The sequence below is a fragment of the Ostrinia nubilalis genome, chromosome Z (genome assembly GCF_963855985.1).
Source record: "Ostrinia nubilalis chromosome Z, ilOstNubi1.1, whole genome shotgun sequence".
Classification (NCBI taxonomy): Eukaryota; Metazoa; Arthropoda; class Insecta; order Lepidoptera; family Crambidae; genus Ostrinia; species Ostrinia nubilalis.
This window is the reverse complement of record NC_087119.1, coordinates 15,393,967-15,415,239: the sequence shown is the minus strand read 5'-3', so window position 1 is coordinate 15,415,239 and position 21,273 is coordinate 15,393,967. Positions and strand designations below refer to the sequence as shown.

Genomic DNA, 21,273 nt, shown 5'->3' with positions numbered 1-21,273 from the left:
TCATTTCTGACATTTACATTTTTTTTATTGTTTTCTTTTGCAGACATAGGCAAATGCATCATGCTAATACAGCCAAGCTAACCCTAAAAAAACTGTTTAAAAACAGGATAAGGTCTATAAAAGGGAAATTATGGGAGAAAATAGTATAATAGCAGTCAATATCAATTAACTGTACATTAATTGAAGGGAATCCTTTTCTATTGATATACACTTGAAAGAGGGAAAACCTACCATTTTTTAAAACATTAGAAACCGTGGTTTTAATAGAATTAATTTTATTAAGTAATAGCTTATATCACGTAAAACTTCGATGTTTGGAGTGGCCTTAATTAGTAAGGCTCTGTAACAAAAGACAATAGACAGACTGGTTCGTTTCGTCTCTCATAAAATGCTTGATCGACCACAAGTTTGAATAAATGCAGTAACCTACTCGCGAGTGAGCCCGTATATAGCTCCTCGACCTCATTTTCAATGAAGAACAGTCGGCAGTACATCAGGATATCTACATTCGTATTGAAAAATGGCATTTGTTACAATCACAATAAGGTGCCACAGTGTTAAGCTCAATGAGCGTGCATGTCTTCCGTGCATGTTACAGCGAAAATATAAATAAGCTTAAAAAATAATATTAGAACACAAAACACCGATCAATACAAACAGATATACCTAGGTACCTACCTTCTTATTATATCTTCATGCGCAAAAATATGTTGTGCGGGAATCGAACCCGCAACCTCTACGTACGCGAATCACTACACACGGTCATAATTTAGAATATTTATTTATTTATTGACTGCTACAGCGTACACTGTGGCCGTAGCCTTAGCTCACAATATTGGGTTTCATAATAAATATTGATATACCCCCACATTACAGAAAATATTTTAGTATTACCGAAGTACTATTTTATTCTGTGGTATTTCCATAAAAACGTACGTTACGTAGCTAGGTATTACCTTAAATTAAACCTTTACTTAGCTAAAGCTGTTGTTGTGTGTTGGTTTTTAGTTCCAGCCTGTTACTTTCTCAAGTAAGTGAATGACTTTTTTATTATTTTTTTCGACAAATTGAAAATCTTTAGCCCTAACAAAAAAAGGATTAAAAATAGTATGTGTGACTTGTATCTGTTTGTATTATGTATGGCTAATGGTAATAAATACCGAAACGGTTATGCAGTAAGTACCTAAAGATGTTGACAGTTTTGGCTGAACAAAATACAAAATCCATGACAGTCTGAAATCAAACTCACCATTGCTTGATTATATCAGTCAAAAGTGGTTTTGACTGGTTATGAGTTCTGACTGTAACATGCGTACCTACATACCTGCCTAGCCTAGGTCCTCTATAGGGTGAATATCGAGAAGGGTCAGCATGAAGACCTCTGAAATTACCTATAAGAGAATAGAAGTATTATTCGATACCTCAGTCAGCAAATGGCCTCGCGATCGCCTATACCTCCTACCGTAGGAGGAGTGCCAGTTTTAACCAAGGTATTATTTTAAAACTACGGAAATGCCTCTTTTACAAAAAATCATCTACCTATTTATCTCACATTTATTTTACCTAATTGCTTGCCTCAGCTAATCATTTAAAAAAATATTTAGGTAAATCAACTCTTCCCACTGAGTGATAACTTCTCAGTATCCAATCTTTGTAAGCTACAGTACCTAATTATTTGTACTTAATAAATAAGAATGGTTATTTTCTTTATAATGGCTATTCAATATAAGATGTAGTTACTATTTAAGGCCAGCACATTTCAGAACTTTTCAGAGGTTCATAATATCACAGTCATGATTACCTACTTAATATTTTTTATCTTAGTTACTTCTTAGTAATATTATAAATGCGAAAGTTTGTGTGGATGTCCGGATGTCTGGATATTTGTTACTCTTTCACGTAAAAACTACTGAACGGATTTTGATGAAACTTTACAGTATTATTGTTTTTAACCGAGAATAACATAATTATACTATAGTATAATTTATGACGATCTGTGACAAACTAAAATTCACGCGGGTGAAGCCGCGGACAAAAGCTAGTTATACATAAATTATAAGTATTTCCTACCATGCACAACTTTAACTATTGCACTTAACTTTACTGCACTATTCTTCCAAATTCAATGCAGTTAATTATTTAGAACAGAGTGTCTCTTAATGCAATCAAAAAGGATTTATTCTACTACTCAAATGAAACTGCGAACTCTAAAAAACTATAGAATCATCAATCATTATTACTATCCTATTAGTGATTATCCTTTACTATCGATCTTGTTTATGGGTTACTGAAATAATTAATTATCTACCAGGAATAGTTTTTACTTTGTGTACTCGTCAGTAATGAAGCGATGCCCCAGGCTAGGGATAATTATTTCTAGGTTTAATGCAAAATGAAGCTGCTTCTTATTATGTAAATTAGGTACTCTATGATCCCCGTAGTGGTGTTTTATAATAACAACCTTATCATCGTAATTATTATGATAAAATAAGTAATTAGAGCTCGAACTAGGTTGCACCATCTTACTTTAACTTTAACAAACGTCAAAAGTCTGTTAAACACCATGCAAAAACCCCGGTTATAGTCACATTTATAATTAGGTTAGTAGCAACTCGGCCTTAATATTGATCGGTCATTCTCACGATTAGGCGTTCTCAGCCTAATTACCATATCATTTTTGAAATTTGGATTAATTGGCTTAAACGCATTTAAATATAAAACACACGAAAAGTACGAATTTAACAATCGTAAAGGCGTTAAATTATTCAAAGCCGTTTTCGCGTAAATGAGACCCAAAAATTTTATGGTCACAGTAATTAGATAAGGCTAATACTTAATCTAACGGTAATTAGAAAAGATATGTAAAATAGCAAAAAAACAACATCTTGCATTGATAAATTTGTATACAAATATATAGCATCACAAAAAAGTTGTAGGTACTCTTAATAACCCTTTGCAAAAAGAAAAACACTAATTTCTATTATTTATTGTATCAAGATATTTTCAGTATACTGCAAGAATCAAGGCTATAACAGGAACACTTAGTTTCAGCAAGAAGGGGCTACGTGTCACATTTCAAATGAGAGCATTTAGCTGAATCTCCACCTGAAACTGAATCACCTCGATTCTTTTACAATAAGTTTTCTTATTAATGCTATTCGCTTTCTCCTTAGCCTGAATGCAGAATTCTCAGAATTTAGAAGGGATGCAGCAAATAGATTTCATGACGGTCTAGTCTTTGTCTGTAAGCTTTACAGGAATTTTCTACACCCTCTTTGACGTTTGGTATCACTTCAGTGGACTTTGTAAACCAAGGTGCACGGCTCAAGATTTTTAATACTTTATTTTAAAAACGTTAAAGTATTTCTACATTTGCGATGCTAAGTCGATGCCATATTAATGTCTACATGGGTCTTAGGATGCATTTGTATATAGTTTGTTCTCCAAGCTTCTTCTGCCCAGTATCCATTGCATATCAAGAAGTTTTTTTTATGCATAACAAAGCAGGTAGGATGCAGTCTAGGATGGTACAAAGTGCCTATACACTCTCGTCTTGAAAAGTCCCATTGTCTGTTGATTTGTTCCCTTTTGTTCTTAATGTGATCACGCCAGGTAAGTGTTACTGTTGGACAATCTCATCTTCTTAGGGCAAAGGCAATATGAATAGATTTTAATGGTATTATATTAGAATTAATTAATGATTAAACATGTTAATATCAACGATATTAATAGTAAAAATAAATATCTGGTATGAGACATGTTTCACGCAGGGGTGACATCTCCTGTTCATCAGGAAGCCCCGATTTCACTCCAGCTAACTTTTTTTGTGGGGTTACCTTAGGGGTAAAATAAACTATAAAATCCAACAACCATGCAATAACTGAAGCTGAATATTCGTCATGAAATCGAATCTGGTTACTCTAACGAAAGCTTTTCAAAATTTTGATGTCAGATTGGAAGAAAAGTCCGTAAAGTTGTTATGCGAAAGTCTAGGTATTATTTCATATTTTATCATCATACTTATTCAATCGTGAGTGCAATTTGTAGGTAATAATTTCATACAACGGTGATTATAAATATATGGTAATTAGTACCATGGAAATTATAAAACGATAGTTTTTCTTCAAAATTTCCAAAATCTGCAGGGTATGCAAATACTGTCTTACTACAACGTATGGAGGCCAAAGTACTGATTCTATTTAAATTCACAACGTGGATCTACCTTCAAAAATCTAGTATAAAAATAAGAACATGGTAAATAGAAAAATTGAAAACCAAAGATATGGTAAATTATACTCTTACGCAATTCATCGACGGTACGCCAACGCAATAGACGTCTACTTGCTAACAGAGCCCCGATTACGGTAACTTTTAACGTCAACAATCCAGACACGCTTCTCGATTCTGCGATACGATTGGTCAAAACAGCTGACGTACGCTGTTGAACGACCAATCGTATCGCAGAATCGAGAAGCGTGTCTGGATTGTTGACGTTAAAAGTTACCGTAATCGGGGCTCAGGTCATAGAACTAACTAAGGGCTCGCGCCGCATGCGTAAATGATGTGTCAAATATTATTATTTAGGCTTGTGTGCCCAAAAACAGGAAACGTCACGGGAATTAGGGTTAGGACTTTCGCTCGGACAAGCAGTTTTTTAATTATAATTATTTACAGAATGGTTCTATTGAATTGATATTTTACTATGCATAAAACAATCTTTTATACTCTTTAAAATGTTTAATGGAGTAAACCAAATCTATACGACATAAAAATTACAGCCAACTTTTAACATTAAGTCGATGTGCGGACGCGTAACGGTAATTAGAGAACAGAGGTTCATGAAATTAATTAAGTCACAAATACTTAAAATAGAGGCCTATGATTTAATGCACAACTGGATAGGGTTGTTATGTAACATATAAAAATACTTGCATGTCTCTAATTTGTCATTTTTAGGGTTCCGTACCTCAAAAGGAAAAAACGGAACCCTTATAGGATCACTTTGTTGTCCGTCTGTCCGTCCGTCTGTCAAGACCCTTTATCTCAAGAACGCGTGAACGTATCAAGCTGAAATTCACATGAAATACTCAGGTCTATTGTCCCTTTAAGCTGTGAAAATATCAAACTTCTAAGCCAAGCCAATCAAAAGATACAGCCGATTATGTGGATATTTTCAACAAATTTTCGACACTCGCAAAGGAATCAAAACCTACAGGATACTTCCCGTAAAGTCAGAATCTTGAAATTTGGCATAAAGCATTGTCATATAATGCAAATATAGGAAAAATTGCGAAAATTACATTTTTTTAGTTATATAATATAATAAAATTATTTTAATAAAATGAAACTTACTACCTTATTTCTCACGAACGAATAAAGGTATCAAATTGAAATTTATACCAAATACCTAGATCTATTGTCCCTTTAAGAAGTAAAAAAATCAAACTTCTAAGTTAACGCGATCAAAAGATACAGCAGTTTATACCGACACCTTAGACGAATTTCCGTCACACGCTAGGGAATCAAAACCTACAAGGTACTTCCTGTGAACTCAGAATCTTGAAATTCGGCACGAAGCAACGTTAATAGTACAGATAAAGGAAAAATTGCGAAAATGATAAATTTGAAGTTATATAAAATTTAAAATATTATTTTTGCTTACATGACATAAAATATTTTTTTAAATAATTATAAACTTACTACCTACCCTTTTTCACATGAACGCGTAGAGATATTAAAGTTGAAATTCATATCAAACACTTCTTAAATCTAATTGCCTCTAAACTGTGAGAAATTCTAAATCAACGCAAAAATTCAAAACGCTGAGGTAGGTACCTACCTATAATGCAAATATAGGAAAAATAAATAAATAAAAAATAATCATACCGCATATTTTGAAATTCGCCACTACTCGCAACGGAATCAAGTAAGTAATTTGATTTAATACGTCATAAATTGTAAACCGCTACGTTTGTAAGGGGGAACCCTCGGTGTGCGAGCCCGACTCGCACTTGGCCGGTTTTTTAACGATTTAACAGCCCGGACACGCAAAAACTAGCTCATCTGAGAATGGCCGTGATCTTTAATTGTTTGTTACCGCATATTGGAGTATTTTATACGTAAAAGTTGAAATCAAGTTTCAAATAAAAAAATAATGGGGAACATAGCTGTAGCTGAATTAAGTACATAAAAGAGAAAAAAAATCGCTAATTGCATACGCATAGGTAAGGATCTAATATTTGTTAAAATACTTGCCAGACCTTGTACATGACGTGATAAGTAGGTAACTATGTTCTTTTATGATTTGAAATGTTAGTTGCACTTTGATTAATAAGTATAATTCAGCATTACTCGTATGTATTTGAAATCACTTTTATTCATTCATTAGTTTCTCAGCAAATTCACTTGTATTGCCATCGAAACAACTGCAGAAATAAAGGCTGTCTGTCTTATTATTTTTCGATGCTTAAGTAAGTTTCAAGGCGAGAGTGAATAGGCACTCACAGGGCAGATATTATGTAAGTACCATCCTAGACTGCATCCCACTTAACATCAGGCGCGATTGTGGTCTAATAAGTACCTGCCTTGTTATGCAAAAAAAAAATTGTAACAGCAACGGACTCTAAGTGGCGTGGACGAGCTGTTTTTGAAGGTTAAATTCTAATTCAAAAAATAAAAATATTAAGTTAAAAGTTTTATACTTAATTAAAATTAAAAGTAAATCCTTGAAGTCACATTTTAAATAAAAAGAAAGATGAACATAGCTTTATAATGAAAAAAATACACTAATGAATTATTGAAGATAAAATAATAATTTCATAGGTAGTAAGTAAGTAATAATATTAAGTAATAATATTAAGAGACCTAGCTGAATTTTCAGCCGCGTAAAACGTTTAACGGTGTTTCGTTTGCTTGAAGGCATCTCATAAAAGTTGATATTATAGACGTAAGTTTCAGTAGCATGGCCAAATTAGCGTATTTATTTAGCCCAACTTCCGGTGCCGAACTTATTTGGTATTTTTCGACGCGGAACTCTATGATTTTTCATTGCTGCGCTTTTGTAAACATTTCAGTTATCTACAGCAATTGTTATCAGATTTTTCTAGTAATCCGTTATTACTTATTTAAGTATATCAGCAACAGTGTTAACTACCCATTTGATGACAGCGAGAGCAAAAACAGAAATGGATAGTTAACACTGTGCCCGTGTGTACATAGAAGAACGATTTATACTATAAAGATAAAGGTACTTAGTTCGTAGGTTGTGAACTGCCTAAGTTTCAGATTTCACTATGCCATTATAATATACTACCTACACTCCTAATTATCGATGGACGCGTATTACCGGCTAACAATCAAAACAACCGTGGGCGGCGATCTAATTATTGTCATGATTAAAACCTAGCATTCAGCGATTACACAATAATTGATGCACAGTCTAGATTGGCATATTTAGGTCATATATCCCAGAACGGACGTTACTAATAAGTCGTCTTTGAGATAAGACCATTTCCAATCTATACCGATTTAAAAATAGATGTTGTTTGTTTGTAACTGTGTCAGTAAGGTCTCTTGAATGTACCGGCGGATTGTTTTTCTTGTTATCTTAAAATATAGAGACAGAAGTATTTACGGTTATCTACCTAAATTGGTTATGCATTGATGCTCACCTACTAACTTACTTTCTTTTTTCTTGCAAGGAGCGTACTTACTGTGTTACTATTAAGTTTCTTTTGGAACAAACCATTTAGGCATATTTTATTAAATATTTGGACTTTGGTGGTACCACTACCAGTTTTAATTTAAATTATATGATTTATTTATTATTAAAGATTTATTGTTATTTTAACACAACTTGAATAAATATGAGACCCTTCTCCAACGCAGTGTAAATAAAAGAAACAAGCAAATTTGTTCTAGAATTTTAGATTTTGTGAGCCATTTCCGTTTATTGATTAGGCTACTCGGCTCTTTGTGTATTAGTATGATAATGATGTTTAACTTAGGCACATCACATTTCGTACTACTCAAAACAGTACATACAATCAATGAACTTCAAGTTTATCTGCGTAGATAATGTACAACAAAAACACTAAAATTAGGGTTCAGCGGCAATCCGTTTTTACATACTTACGGATGCTCCTCCATCGCGTTCGGACTTGAGCTTCGCGTTTGATCTCGCTCCAAGTCTTTCCGATTTTCTTCTCTTCGTCTGCTACAGTGCTTGGGGCGACTTACGAATAATGTTTTTACTTTTACGTCTTTACGCACTATACTTAAGTACCTACACGTCTTCAGAGAATTCAAATCAACACTTAATTTTATATTGTGTTGATACAATCTTAGGTAGTTACCTACCTACTTTATTCGGGGTATATTAAAATCACTCAAAGTTTTCTGTGTTGATCAAATTTGGATTCTGTTACAAAGGCTTTAAAAAGCGAGTGTTTCAGTCCTGAAAATGTGTGAAGTTATCTTACTTACGTATACAGGGTGTTAGGTAAATGGGTATATGAGCCGACACTAGCCCATGTTAACATCGTCATATAAATGGTATGGTGAAGTCAGAAATTTGATATCATCATTTTAATTTTTTTAATTTTCATACAAAATTAATTTTATAAAATCCGATTTGTTTGAAAAATAAAATAATTAAAATGAAGATATCAATTTTCTGACTTCACCATACCATTTATATGACCATGTTAACATGGGCTAGTGTCGGCTCATATACCCATTTACCTAACACCCTGTATAAGTTTATAATATCGCATAGCTTTAGGCAAAATAATGATAGCTTTTAATTATTTGTTGGCAAAAAAGATATTATTGCTCTTCATACAGAATGTTGTTAAAATCAAATTAAACTTCACACAGAGTTCAATCAAATTCGAGACGAAACTTACTTACACACCTGAATATAATTTATTGCGAATGTACAGAACACATGAGTACTGCAAATTGCAAGTCCCAAAATCGCTAAATTACTATTAAGTCCCGAAATTGGTAAATTACTAGTGTCTCTGTTTTAATTTAAATCTGATATTTTAATTAGAAAGGCTCACAAACGTTGACAAATTCATACGACTGTAATTACTAAGCTGATTACATATTTTGTGTCCATTCGGTGTACTTAACTGTTTAAATTAATCCCCGTTGAAATGTAGTGGCGCAATTCCTAAAACAAATTAAATTATGTTTGCAGACACATAGGTATCAAAATTGAATTCTGTGAATATTAGTAGTTAATGCTATATTGACAAAACCACCCTTCAGTCTCTATTCACGACAAATGAGCATCGCTCGCCGGGCTAACGAGAAGATGCATGCATGCTTCAACTTTTTATTCTTACTGGAACCCATTGTGGTACAATTCCAGCTACGTGAACTAAACTGTAGCTTTTAACAATATCACGTTATTATGATCTTCTTGCCATTGTACTCGAATTATTACCATTGTTAGCAGTACGAAAACCCTATGAGCGCTATCACGATTGATTTTTTTTGTCTGTTAACCGCTCGAGGAATTCAACAAGAACTTAAAAAAGTGGAAGTGGCCAATTAAACTCACAGGAAGTTCTTATTTTTTATTTCGTAACTGACCTGAAAATTAAAAATGGAACACATGTTACGAGGTGAAAGGAGGCTCATTTATTCAAAGCCCCATAACCGGCGACAATAAAGATTTAAGCCTGAACCAGATATGACCACGTAAAATTACGTGATGATTCGACAGCAGGTAAGTCACTTTCTTTGTTACATAAATTGCATCGCGAGTTACAATGACAACAGCTTTAGGAGTGTACGCGTAACGTTACGTGTCCAAAACCTCAACGCGGGCACAGGAACACGGACATTGTCATGGAAGCCATCGCCTCAGAGCATATGTGTTGAATCTCAACAAACTGTTTCATTTGTCGCCCCATGTGGTCAAGCTTGGGGCCGCTTTGTCACAAATGTTTCGCAGCTCGGACGCAGTGTGAGAAATTGAACCTCTCTGTTTAATTAATCCGGACTGTCGACTAACGAGGTAACGAGCCAGAATATTGCGTATTGTCGTTTGTGATGTGAACCTGCATCATAGAATCAACCATAAACTACTAATGTATCAAAGGGACAAAGGAATTTCACTCGGAAAACTAACTATTGTTGGTGGAATTAGAGACGGACGTAGCAAGTACTCTTTTTAAAATATCAACTCCTAAAAATGCTTGTTACATATTTAATTCTACGGTTGTAATGGCAGTAAATGTAGTGATCAAGAGATACCATGGTAGACACTCTAAAGTCTTCAGAGGTCGTAATCGCACTAAAAGTAACTTGCTGTAACTTCGTAGTCTGTTTGACTTAGCACAAAGTGTAATAAAGAACAAATAAATAATAGAGTGTCAAGAGGAGTTGAGAAGCCCTGGCCAAGGTGTAATAAATCTGATGTCTCTATAAAAGGCATTAAATACCAAATTCATCATCAGTAGTAAGTTGAGTTACGACCATAAAATACCTACTAACAAACTGAACAATATTTAGGTTCAAAGAAGTTCAAAGACAAATCACAGAATTATCGGGATCAAAACACAATGATCCGACAAGTCACAGTTAGTAAACATAACATTTTGAGTATTTTTAGATATTTAATGGTTTGCCAAAAAAAAAAAAGACAATTTATGGAGCGGTCAGAGTACCTACCTACCACACCTTAAACATACCGTCAGAGTTATTAAAAGTTTCCTGCCTACATTAAAGCATGGAAAATTTTAATATCCGTTGGAAAATGTTGCCGTTCGAGCTGTCATTGTTTCTCTGCAACGTATTTTGATCTTTTTTTAAGTATATTTGAAAACTTTTTTGACACGTCATTGATAATCACATCTCTAAGTAATTTATTAAACACTTAATATTTTTCAGTTTTCTATCGCATTGCTGTTATTGTCATGCGCTGCGCAAGAGCAGGGTGCTGAAAATACTACAACTACCACTAAAGAAAACAATAATATAACACAGCAGACTAGTACAGAAAATGGCCCCAAGTTGATAGAACAGAACATTTCTGAATTAGATCCAGTCATGTAAGTATAACACTAATAATTTAATTTAATAATTTTAATATAAGACGCACTCATGTAGGTATAAAGGCACTCACTGGAATATTTAGTAAAATCTTTGGTATTTAGTTTCAATTTCAACTTATTTGATACCCAAACCTAAAAATGTATTGCAACGCACAAATTCTAGATATTATGACGCTTACAAAGTTATATAGGAAGGTAGCAACGCGATTTACGCCTCTATTGAATTTAGTAATGCTGCCTGCATGTGTCAAAATAATCCTATTCCGTAGACCTATGAATTAATTCCTTCCCAGAAATACGTTACCTAATATCATTTGGGACAAACTGGGAACTAACGCACAACGTATTGTGTGTCCAACCTGGAAATCAAACGCGGATACGCGCTAAGCCAATAGAGTACAACAACTTTAACAGCTGAACTAAGAATAAACGTCAAAAATATGTTGTACTACATAAATGAAATTCAGTAAATAATAATTTACTGGTAGAAAATGCTTTACAGTATTCAGTCCAATATTAGTATTTGTATTTATGCTTACTTATTGCTAAGCAAGTAGATACTTATTGCTAAGCGCATAGTATAAAATCATGTCTAGAACGAGTCAATGATATTCATACAAATAATTTAGATTTTTTTTCGTATGACTGTACCGATTTTGGCCTGAATATATATTTTTCTATCTTATCTATGAGTAGTTCCAGTTGCCGGAAGAAAATTATTTATTTTTTACGAATCCGGCGACTGGGACCGCGGTCCCAGTTAATTGCGGTCCCAGTCGCCAGAAGCCTCGAAAATTTCATACAGAGAGAAGCTTATCGAATCGTGCACTGTTTTTGGTTGTAATATACAAAATCGCTACTTCCCTACTAATATTTTAATTCGCAAGTAACTCTGTCTGTCTGTTACGCTTTCACGTCTTAAACACTGAACCGATTTCGATGAAATTTAGTATAGAGATAGTTTGAGAGTTGAGACCAGGAAAAGCACATAAGATAGTTTTATCTCAGTTTTGAACGGGGACGCGCGAGATAAATTTTTCTGTCACTGACAAAATTTTACGCGGGCGAAGCCGTGGGAAAAAGCTAGTACTTGATAAATTGGATAAATGACGGGCTTGAATGTTAATAATTTTCAATTGATCAAATTAATCCTATGTGATTCAGAAACATTTCTATACAAACAAATCCAGATTAAACTGGTCAAGCGTATATGCCGAAATATTATATTGAATTTTGTCAAAGGTTTTAAAACAATAGTTTGATTGAGTATTTGCGGGGATTTCGATATTAAATTAACATTGGATGATAGGTACATACCTCAGTTGAAATTATTGGGTTCGATAAACACGAAACACGTTACCTTACGTAGATTGTAGGCCCATCATTTCGTACTTAATCCAGGTGACAGTCAGTTTAAGCTATCTTACTTGACGTTACCTGCCTGTCTGTGATAATATTTTGTTAAATATGGTCTATTTATAAATGGACCCAAGTCTATCTAGTACCTATCGTCAGATTTCATCATTACATAATAATCGTAATCGTTGTACAATTTTATGATATTTGTATGTACTTACTTAAAAAATAAATAACTTAACATCCAAATCATTTAAATTGTAACAGCAATCTCTAATTGTAACTTTAAATAAATCTACATCAATTTCAGAGAACGTTCTTCGCATTTCCACCACCACATCCCTGAGGCTTATTACCACCACCACCAGCCCACGTACCATGGGTTCTGGAAGAAAAAGTTTGTGTGGCGACCGCGGTGGGTGAAAACATGGCAAGAGAAAAAGGTCTACGTAGCAGTATGGAAGAGGATGTGGGGTCCAGCGATGCTCAACGAATGGGTCCCGATCCCCAAACCTCCCCCAGGCTGGGTAAAACATGGCGTAGGCTCATTCGTCGTGCAAACACACCCACACTAATTAGTACCTAATATGAGTTTCGAATCATGACGTATTTCTTTAATTAATTGTATTAATTTGTGTATCAGTATAATTGAAAACCGTTAATTTAATATCTCACATATTGTTAAATATTTTACTGAAAAGTTCAGTGGAACTGTAGCGGGAAGGCACGGATATTTATCGTTTTGTTTACTGAAAACCATAACATTGACACCGCTCGTCTCTAACTTAGGACTAACTACTTACACGTCCACGGCGTGTCTATTTCCTAAACCAACTAATTGGTTGGGCAGTGTTCACCACGTCTTAGATACTTTGTAAAGCTGTCTAACCGAGTTTCCACTACTTGTGAACTCTGTCTCTTGTCTTTTATTAGCAACTATTTAACAATGCAACTGAAAATAGGATATAGGCAAATCAACTGCGATTTTTATCTAACTACTGCATTTTCATTACTTACTCCGTGTTAGGTTTTATTATATCCACTCTCAGACCATGAGACTTTTTATAATCGAGTCAGTACTTATATCATTGTATGGTATGATTTGTAGGTGCGATTATGTATCTACAGACGCCTAGACGCTAGGAAAATTTGTCACTCTCTACAGTTACAGTTAAAAATCTAGGTGTGCCAGAAATACTACATCAAACGAAACCCACAGATAAACCAAACAAAGCCCTCTGCCAAAAAAATAGGTTTCGCAAAAGTCGCTTCGTGAAATATTTTCTAAAAATGTTGAATTTCGCCCCTTTGCTCCGATGCGTTTCATTTTTGGGGTGCATCTATTTGGATTCGTTTTTTAACATTTTGTTATCACAGCGAGTTAATTAATGAAGTATTAATTGCTAACAGTAACGAGCTTCAAACTGGTGCATTGCAAGCCTATTAATAGACGACGCATTAAACTTACATCGCATTGATAAGAAATGCACCGCGCAATGCGTTGCAAAATATGTTAGTAAATAAATTCGGTCCCTCGGATCGACTGTCGCGCATCCCTCGTGAGCTGTCAGTATCCCGGGATAATGTAGCTTCTAGCCTCGGGAATAGTGAGATATTTTTAACTGTTACGGTGAAATCACTTTTATTTATCATTGGACCAATCTTTCCAGAGAACCTTCATACAACCTGAAATGTACAGATATACAACTTTAGGTATGTAAGTTGATTTATTTTTATACTTATCAATAGGCAATAGTGAGACACATTTGGAAAGGAGGGCAATAAATAAAATTATTTCGATAATTTATATCATAATAAAAGTAAATAAAAGCTCACTTGTAATTATGGTCGAAATATTATTTTCTATAAGCAGAAAGCGATTTATGCATTTTATTTTATTTATGTTGTGGCGAATTATATTTATGATGTTATAAATAAGTGATTTTGATAGGATGTATGAATAAGTTATTTATTAAGCATGAATGTGTACCTACCTACTGAGCAAGGTTATTTTATATTTGACAATAAAATTGTATTAAATATGTTGTATTTCATTCCTCTCTATAATAAGTAATTTTATTCAAATGTGCGTGAATGGTTGGAAAAATACAGATTTATAATGATCTTTTTTCTTTGTCAGTAGGTTTCAACGCTTAAAGGACATCTGAGACAAAAAAGTAAGTGAACCTTTAGTATAGAGCTCGTTTTGTTGTATTTTGTATTATTTTCGTACTACGCACTCCTAAGGGCCGCTACACGCTTACTCGGATCGGCAAAATCTGTCAAAAATCGCCTCTTGATTTAAATTTATTTTAAGGTGTAGTGTAGCGCTAAGTTAAATTCAATTTGTAAATCTAAACGTGTTAAAACACTTACAACAATAGCTTCTGGTCGACTTAGACGTTCAACGATTACTGCCGACCCGAAAGTGCTTAACTGCTTAATGTGTAGCGTCCCTAATGTACTCTATACAACGCATCCCCTAAGTATGTGTGCTCACATGCAAACGTCGTAAACAAGGTCTCAAGGTCAGAGATGAGAGCAAATCAACGTCGCAGAAATTAGGCGCACATTCAAGACCTTAGCCTCAGGTATAAAAAATTTTCGATTAATTAGTACTGCGAAGTCAACGGAAACCCTCGTGTGAAAAGTGTTCTCCGATAATTGTGACAAAAATAATTGGAACTTAAAGGTAGGATACCTACACCTCTGAACATCTACCAAGTCATCAACAAAAGTGGTAAGTACTCTACTTAAGTTAAAATCGTTGGTCTACCATCTTTTTTGAAACAGCACATTTCCACTACACTTACTACTTAGTGCCACTACGCGTCAAATATAGAGCTATAGATATAATAGAGTTTTCAATGTGTTCATTGCAAGTACGAGCATTAACTCGCAATTCAAACTGTGAATTAGTTATGATTGATTTTAGAGTAGCTCATTTTTTACTGAACAATTGATTTTGCTGTAACTAATGCTTCTCTATTTATTTTTGTTAAATACCTATATCTACCCCTGCGAAGCCGGCTATTTGTAGCTGTAGATAAATAAATACAAAACTTCTAGTGGGTTACACTACACTTAAAAAGCCCTTCTTATCGCCCGATTGGAAGATAAATATTTCGGTCCCTAGCGTGCATCCGTAAGCTTTATGGACTGCGGCGGAATAATTAATTAAATTATCTCAAAGGCTCCTGGTAGTTCAGTATTTTGCAGTTCACATTTTGAATGACGAATGAAACATTTGCTGATGTGAACATTATTAACTACTGTTGTTAGGGTAAAATGCCCGGCCAATTTAATTGAAATTAAGGACTGAGTCCGGCTCTTGTTTTTTTTTTTGACCTGGCAAACCTACCTTTAGGAGATTAGGGGTACATTCTAGGAAGCATTTGTTCTACTTAGATATTTATCGGCCGTTTGGTGTAGTGGTTCGAAACGGACTACTATTCCGGATGTTGCGGGTTCAATTCCCGCACAGTACAAACATTTGTGTGCATGAACATATTTGTTTGTATTGGACTGGGTGTTTTCTATGTATATTACCTATGTATGTATTTACAAAAAAAAGTATTTAAGTATGATATACGTTGTCTAGTACCCATAGTACAAGCTTTGCTTAGTTTGGGACTAGAAGCGCAGTGTAAAATGTCCAAGGATATTTATTTATTTATATTTCCAATTAGATCTCCAAGATAGACACTATCTATGTACGAGTAGGTACTCGTATATCATATGTATTAATCTACAATAACATTTACATGACATTAGTTTCCTATTCCGGTACGTGCAATGCATTTTCCTAAGAAGTAATCCAATCCTAAAATTATTTAAGTGGGTACTACAGTTAACACACAGGGGGTAAAATAGTTAATCAAAATTCCGCGAAATTTTATACGAGGCAGAGATTTTGTCTCTTTGTCCATATTTAAGTTGAGTCATCGTGTGTGTAGCTTGGCATGCGTTCGTTATTGAATAATCTGCCTTTCACGTTTAGCCAGATTACAAAAGACAAAGGATTCACTGTGTCCTGTAGGTAGGTTCATAGTTACTTTTTAAAATGCATCAGTAAACAGAAGCTATGTTTGCATACAACAGGAGCATGAAAAATAAGTAGACATCAAAGGTCGTTCTAAAATTTATTATGTTGCTGGCAATATGCAACGGATGGATTTAGGTAAAGCGGAATGTAGTCATTTGTTATTTTCATTTTGTTGTATATTATTTTATTTATCTCATCATCATTTCAGCCATAGGATGTCCACTGCTGAACATAGACCTCCCCAATGATTTCCACAATGGCTGGTTGGTGGCGGCCTGCATCCAGCACCTTCTAGCTATCTTTATGAGGTCGTCGGTCCACTTTGTGGATGGACGTCCTTCGCTGCGCTTTCCGGTACGATGATATGATTATGGGTACTTCTCATTTACACTCAAATTTGATGGTCACACAATAATAGTTCATAAACGGTATAAGTTAGAACAATAACTTTGAAATCAGGTGATAACATATCTATTTAGCTACATAGAAAATAAATTTTATCGTAATAGAAGCAAAAATAATACGAAAACATCACATGAAACGATACAAAACGGGGTCATTTTTCGCGTTCTCATCGTGTCACACCTTCGGTTGCAATGAAACATTTAGTTACTGCGTTCACAATTTTCATTCAATTTGTGTGTAGCATATACCAAAATCATCGTAATTAAATATACTTTCCACACAATAGTCAAAAAAATATCTTCTTATAATTATTTCGAATTGAGGAAGGAAAATGCGTTGGTCACACGATTTTAGGTACCTAAAATTTTGAGTAATCATACAAGATTGCCGTTAAACCGAACACTATCAACCAATCACTGTGTTCTATTCGGTTAACGTCAGTCGCGCTCCTGCCATTGCGGAGATGAGATAAGTCGATCATCGCTCCGCGAAAAAAATACGTAACTTTTTGTGATTAACCATAGACATTCCGTCGCTTGCTTGATCAATATTTTCTACCTCTAAAATTTAAACAATTTAATTGAAACTTAGGCCATTGAAAACTTAACATGTTAGACTTATTTGTGTAGTATTCGACTTGAACCGTTAAACTCAAATTTAGGGATAATGAATAAAAAACTAAAATTTTCGTCACCTTCGTGGCATCACCTTCGTGGTGTTTTATACACGAAGGTGATTTTAGGCCACGAAAGTGATTTCTTGCTTTGGTTTATTTTAAAATATAATGACTGGTGTTTAAGTTTTTACAATATTTTAATAACGAATAAATTATACGTGTTAAGTCGAGTTCAGTACATCAATAAAAAAATAAGGGCCTCGTATTTTTTTTGTCTGTATGTATGTCTGTATAATATGTGACTGTGTATCTGTTTGTAAGATAAATTTAATCTGAAGTTTGAGTTAAAAGTTGTACAACAAAAATAAGAGGCGATCTGGCCTCAATAAATAAACATATTTTTTGTTGAGGGACTGATAAGTTAAGAGTTCTTTTTTATTGAGGTACTGATAACCCCTTTTTTTTGCTTCTTTAGCATTTCAGAATGCCACCAGTATCACCCTTAAAACCAATTGCGTAGAATCTTGTAACTTAGTAGGTGACGTTATCGGTAAAATTTTATCTTGTATTTAAGTACTTACCTATTTATATTATGTTATTGCCATGTTTTATAAATACTTAAGAGTCATTTACAGTAGTAAAGTTTGAAAAAAATATTGTTGTGAAGTACAGAATCACTTTCGTGGCATCAAAAAATTCAAAACGTTAAAGCTTCCAAACGAGACACACTATTTGACTGATTTACTGAGAATACACTCTTCACATCAAGCGCTACAATTTTTGTTTACAAAAAGTTGAAATAAGTTAAAAATAAAATTTGCCACGAAGGTGACGATGAGAACCGTGGCGATGAGAAATACCCTTATGCCGAATTTTAAATCTCAATTTTATTACACTTTGAAAAAAAAAAAACTTACTAAGAAGGGTACGAGTATCTATGATTTGATTTGTATTCGTATATTTACGGTCATTGGACATCTTAGACATTGTGTATGTTGTCTGATTATGCAGATTGCCGGTAGCATTTTAAATAGGTACTCGCATCTAACATTCTTTTCGCTATAATAACTCATGGGTGCATAATCCCTGTGCCACTGCAATACGGTTCAAGACACTGGTTCCCGTTACACTTGTGGATCTTTTGATTCCCCAGTGGCGGATTTACAAATTTGCCGCTAGTAGGCCATTCAATTTTTGCCGCCCCTACTGACTTTTGAAATTCAATACATTAGTTTAATCCCGTTATTAGTATGATTGTGGACTTAATGATATTTCTGTCAGTTACTAGATTATTATTGCAACCCGCAATAATAATCTAGTAACTGACAGAAATATCATTTCAGTACATACTGAAGAGTTTAATGTTGACCTAAAAACAGCAGTTTGTACTAATCCTAAGGTGGGCAAAGGCATGACTTAAAAATACCTACACTATATGAACACAGACAAAATAATGTGTGGTCAGTAAACATTGTTTTTGGTCAATATTCTTTATTGGACTTAACAGTTTAAAAACAATACAAACAATTTCTATTAAAATAAGTATAACATGTTAACAATCCAGTTAATGGTGACAGACAATGAGATCAAAATAAGCTTTACATTATTTTCTTGCGAGATTTTAAATTTGCAAAATCATTAATTATATCGACGTATGAAATCTTTTTCATAAGTTCTGACTCTATGCACAAAAGAGATAAGGCATTATAAGCTTTTCTTGACTTAAAGTAATAAATAAAAAATAAAAAATAATAAAAATAAAAACGTTTATTTGAACCAAAAGTTACATTATGCATGTATTACTATGCATAAAGTAGATCGTAGATAGTTTTTAACCCGTTTTAAGCAAGAAAAGCTTCTCATCTGAACAATTTGTCGGTGTGCACAGAGCCATGCGAAGTGCTATATCCAGTATAAGTAATTAGCTAAGAACTACTTAAAGGTAAACAGAAAGTCCAAGGCTTGGTAATACAGGATGGCCCAGAAGAAAATTAACTATTGAAAATTCAAGGAAACGAACACTGTAGGTACCTAAATTTTTATAGAACTTTAACTATTGCAATTTAAAGAAAATTTAATGCGATTTATTTTTAAATTTACCTTTATTAAATTACATCGCCCAGGAGATTTCCTTGACGCTTACAAGTCTTACAACATTCGATCAACATACATCAAAATCTTGGAATGCGTTCGTCAGAATTACCTCGAAACCTATTTTCAATTATTTTTTTTGCCGAATGCTCAGCTTCAGTTGCTGCATGGTTGTTGGATTATAAAAGTATTCTCTATTATCTATAAAGTATATTTTGTATTAATGTAACACCACAAAAAATAATTTTCTGGAGTGAGATCAGTGCTTCCTGGTGGCCAGTAGATGTCACCCCTGCCTGAAATTATTTTTTTGTGGGAACATGTCTCTTACCATCTAAATGCTCTCGGTTGAAGTGTGACACGTAGCCCCATCTTGATGAAACCAAGTGCTCCGGTCATAACCTTGCGAATCTTGCAGCTTTGAAATCAAAAAGCTTTTCAGCCTACCAGTATAGCGCTCTCAAAAATTAATCATCCTTTCAATGCAACAAACCAATTAAGCAGTGGTGAAATCTCACTGCCTCTAAGAAGCGCTAATCTCATTCCAGCAGACTTCTTTTTGTGGGGTTACCTTATGAGCAGAGTATACTCTAATAATCCAAAAACTCTGCAGCATTCATTCATCCTGAATCCATTTTGAGGTAATTCTAAGGGCTCCTGCACACGACGCCGCCATCACGCCGCCGCCGCGCCGTCGCCGCGCCGCTACACTGTTCATACGCACCGAGTAAAACCGCCGCCGCGCTGCCACCGCGCCACCACCGCGCCATCAAAGCATAATTTCGCGCGCGGCGGCGCGGCGGCTGCGCGGCAGCGGTGTTCACGCGGCGCGTATAAACAGTGCGAAGGCGCAGCGACGGCGCGGCGGCGCGGTAGCGGCGTCGTATGCAGGAGCGCTTACGGAAGTTTTCCAAAATGTTGATGTATGTTGACCGAATGTTGTAAACGTCAAGGGAATCACATGTACGATAAAATTTATAAAATTGCACTAAATTTCCTTTAAATTGCAATAGCTTAAGTTCTACAAAAATGTACAGTTTTCGTTTCCTTGAATTTTCAAAAGTGAATTTTCTTCTGGGCCATCCTGTAAAACAATATACACGAAGTTGTGGAGTGATGGTGCTCGTGCTAGGCTCCGAAGATCCTGTGTTACGAGTTTTTTATTTTATTTTTATTGAAGCGCTATTGGAATATTTTAAAATTCATGATCACATAAGAACCTAAGTATACAGTGTGAGTCACGTTAAAGTGTACATATGAAAATAGATGAAACTAGACCTATTTTTATCGACAAAAAAGTGGTCAAAATTTTTTTTAATTTTTTTTTAAATTTTTTATAGATTTTTTTTTCTACCAATTACTTATTGTAAAGAAAACGTAATAACTTTTAAACTAAGCAGTATATCCTGATAAAATAAAAACAGTAATAATGCTAAATAACAGGCGATACTAAAAAAATACATACAATACACAAAAAATGCCAACAAATAATAAAAAATGATACTTTTTGAAAAAAATCTGCTTAAAAATTCGTGTTTTTTTGGTTATTTGATAAATTTCTCCGAAAAATGCCCCTATAACAGGTGGTTTTTATTGTTTTGTATTATTCTCTATTGTATTACCTTTGTAAAACCAAAAATTGCATGTCTCTATCCCTATCACAACATTTGCTATGATCGTTTGAACTAAGC

General features: G+C 34.4%; 1 protein-coding gene across 9 annotated transcripts in view; it reads left to right on the top strand.

The window, feature by feature from the left end:
• LOC135086525 (uncharacterized) overlaps window positions 1-21,273 on the top strand; it is a 44,319-nt gene that overhangs the window by 6,330 nt on the left and 16,716 nt on the right. Inside the window, exons 1-4 of one of the 9 annotated variants that reach the window (XR_010260510.1) lie at window positions 10,480-10,595; window positions 10,906-11,066; window positions 12,736-14,138; window positions 14,569-14,602. Coding sequence is in view for 1 of the 9 variants with exons in the window: in XM_063981255.1 (XP_063837325.1) it covers window positions 10,578-10,595; window positions 10,906-11,066; window positions 12,736-13,000 (444 nt within the window). In the remaining 8 variants the exon portion in view is untranslated. Of the gene's footprint in view, window positions 1-1,416; window positions 1,491-10,479; window positions 10,596-10,905; window positions 11,067-12,735; window positions 14,267-14,565; window positions 14,603-21,273 lie in introns of those variants that run through there. The other 8 variants (XR_010260509.1, XM_063981255.1, XM_063981258.1 and 5 more) reach the window with 8 other exon arrangements.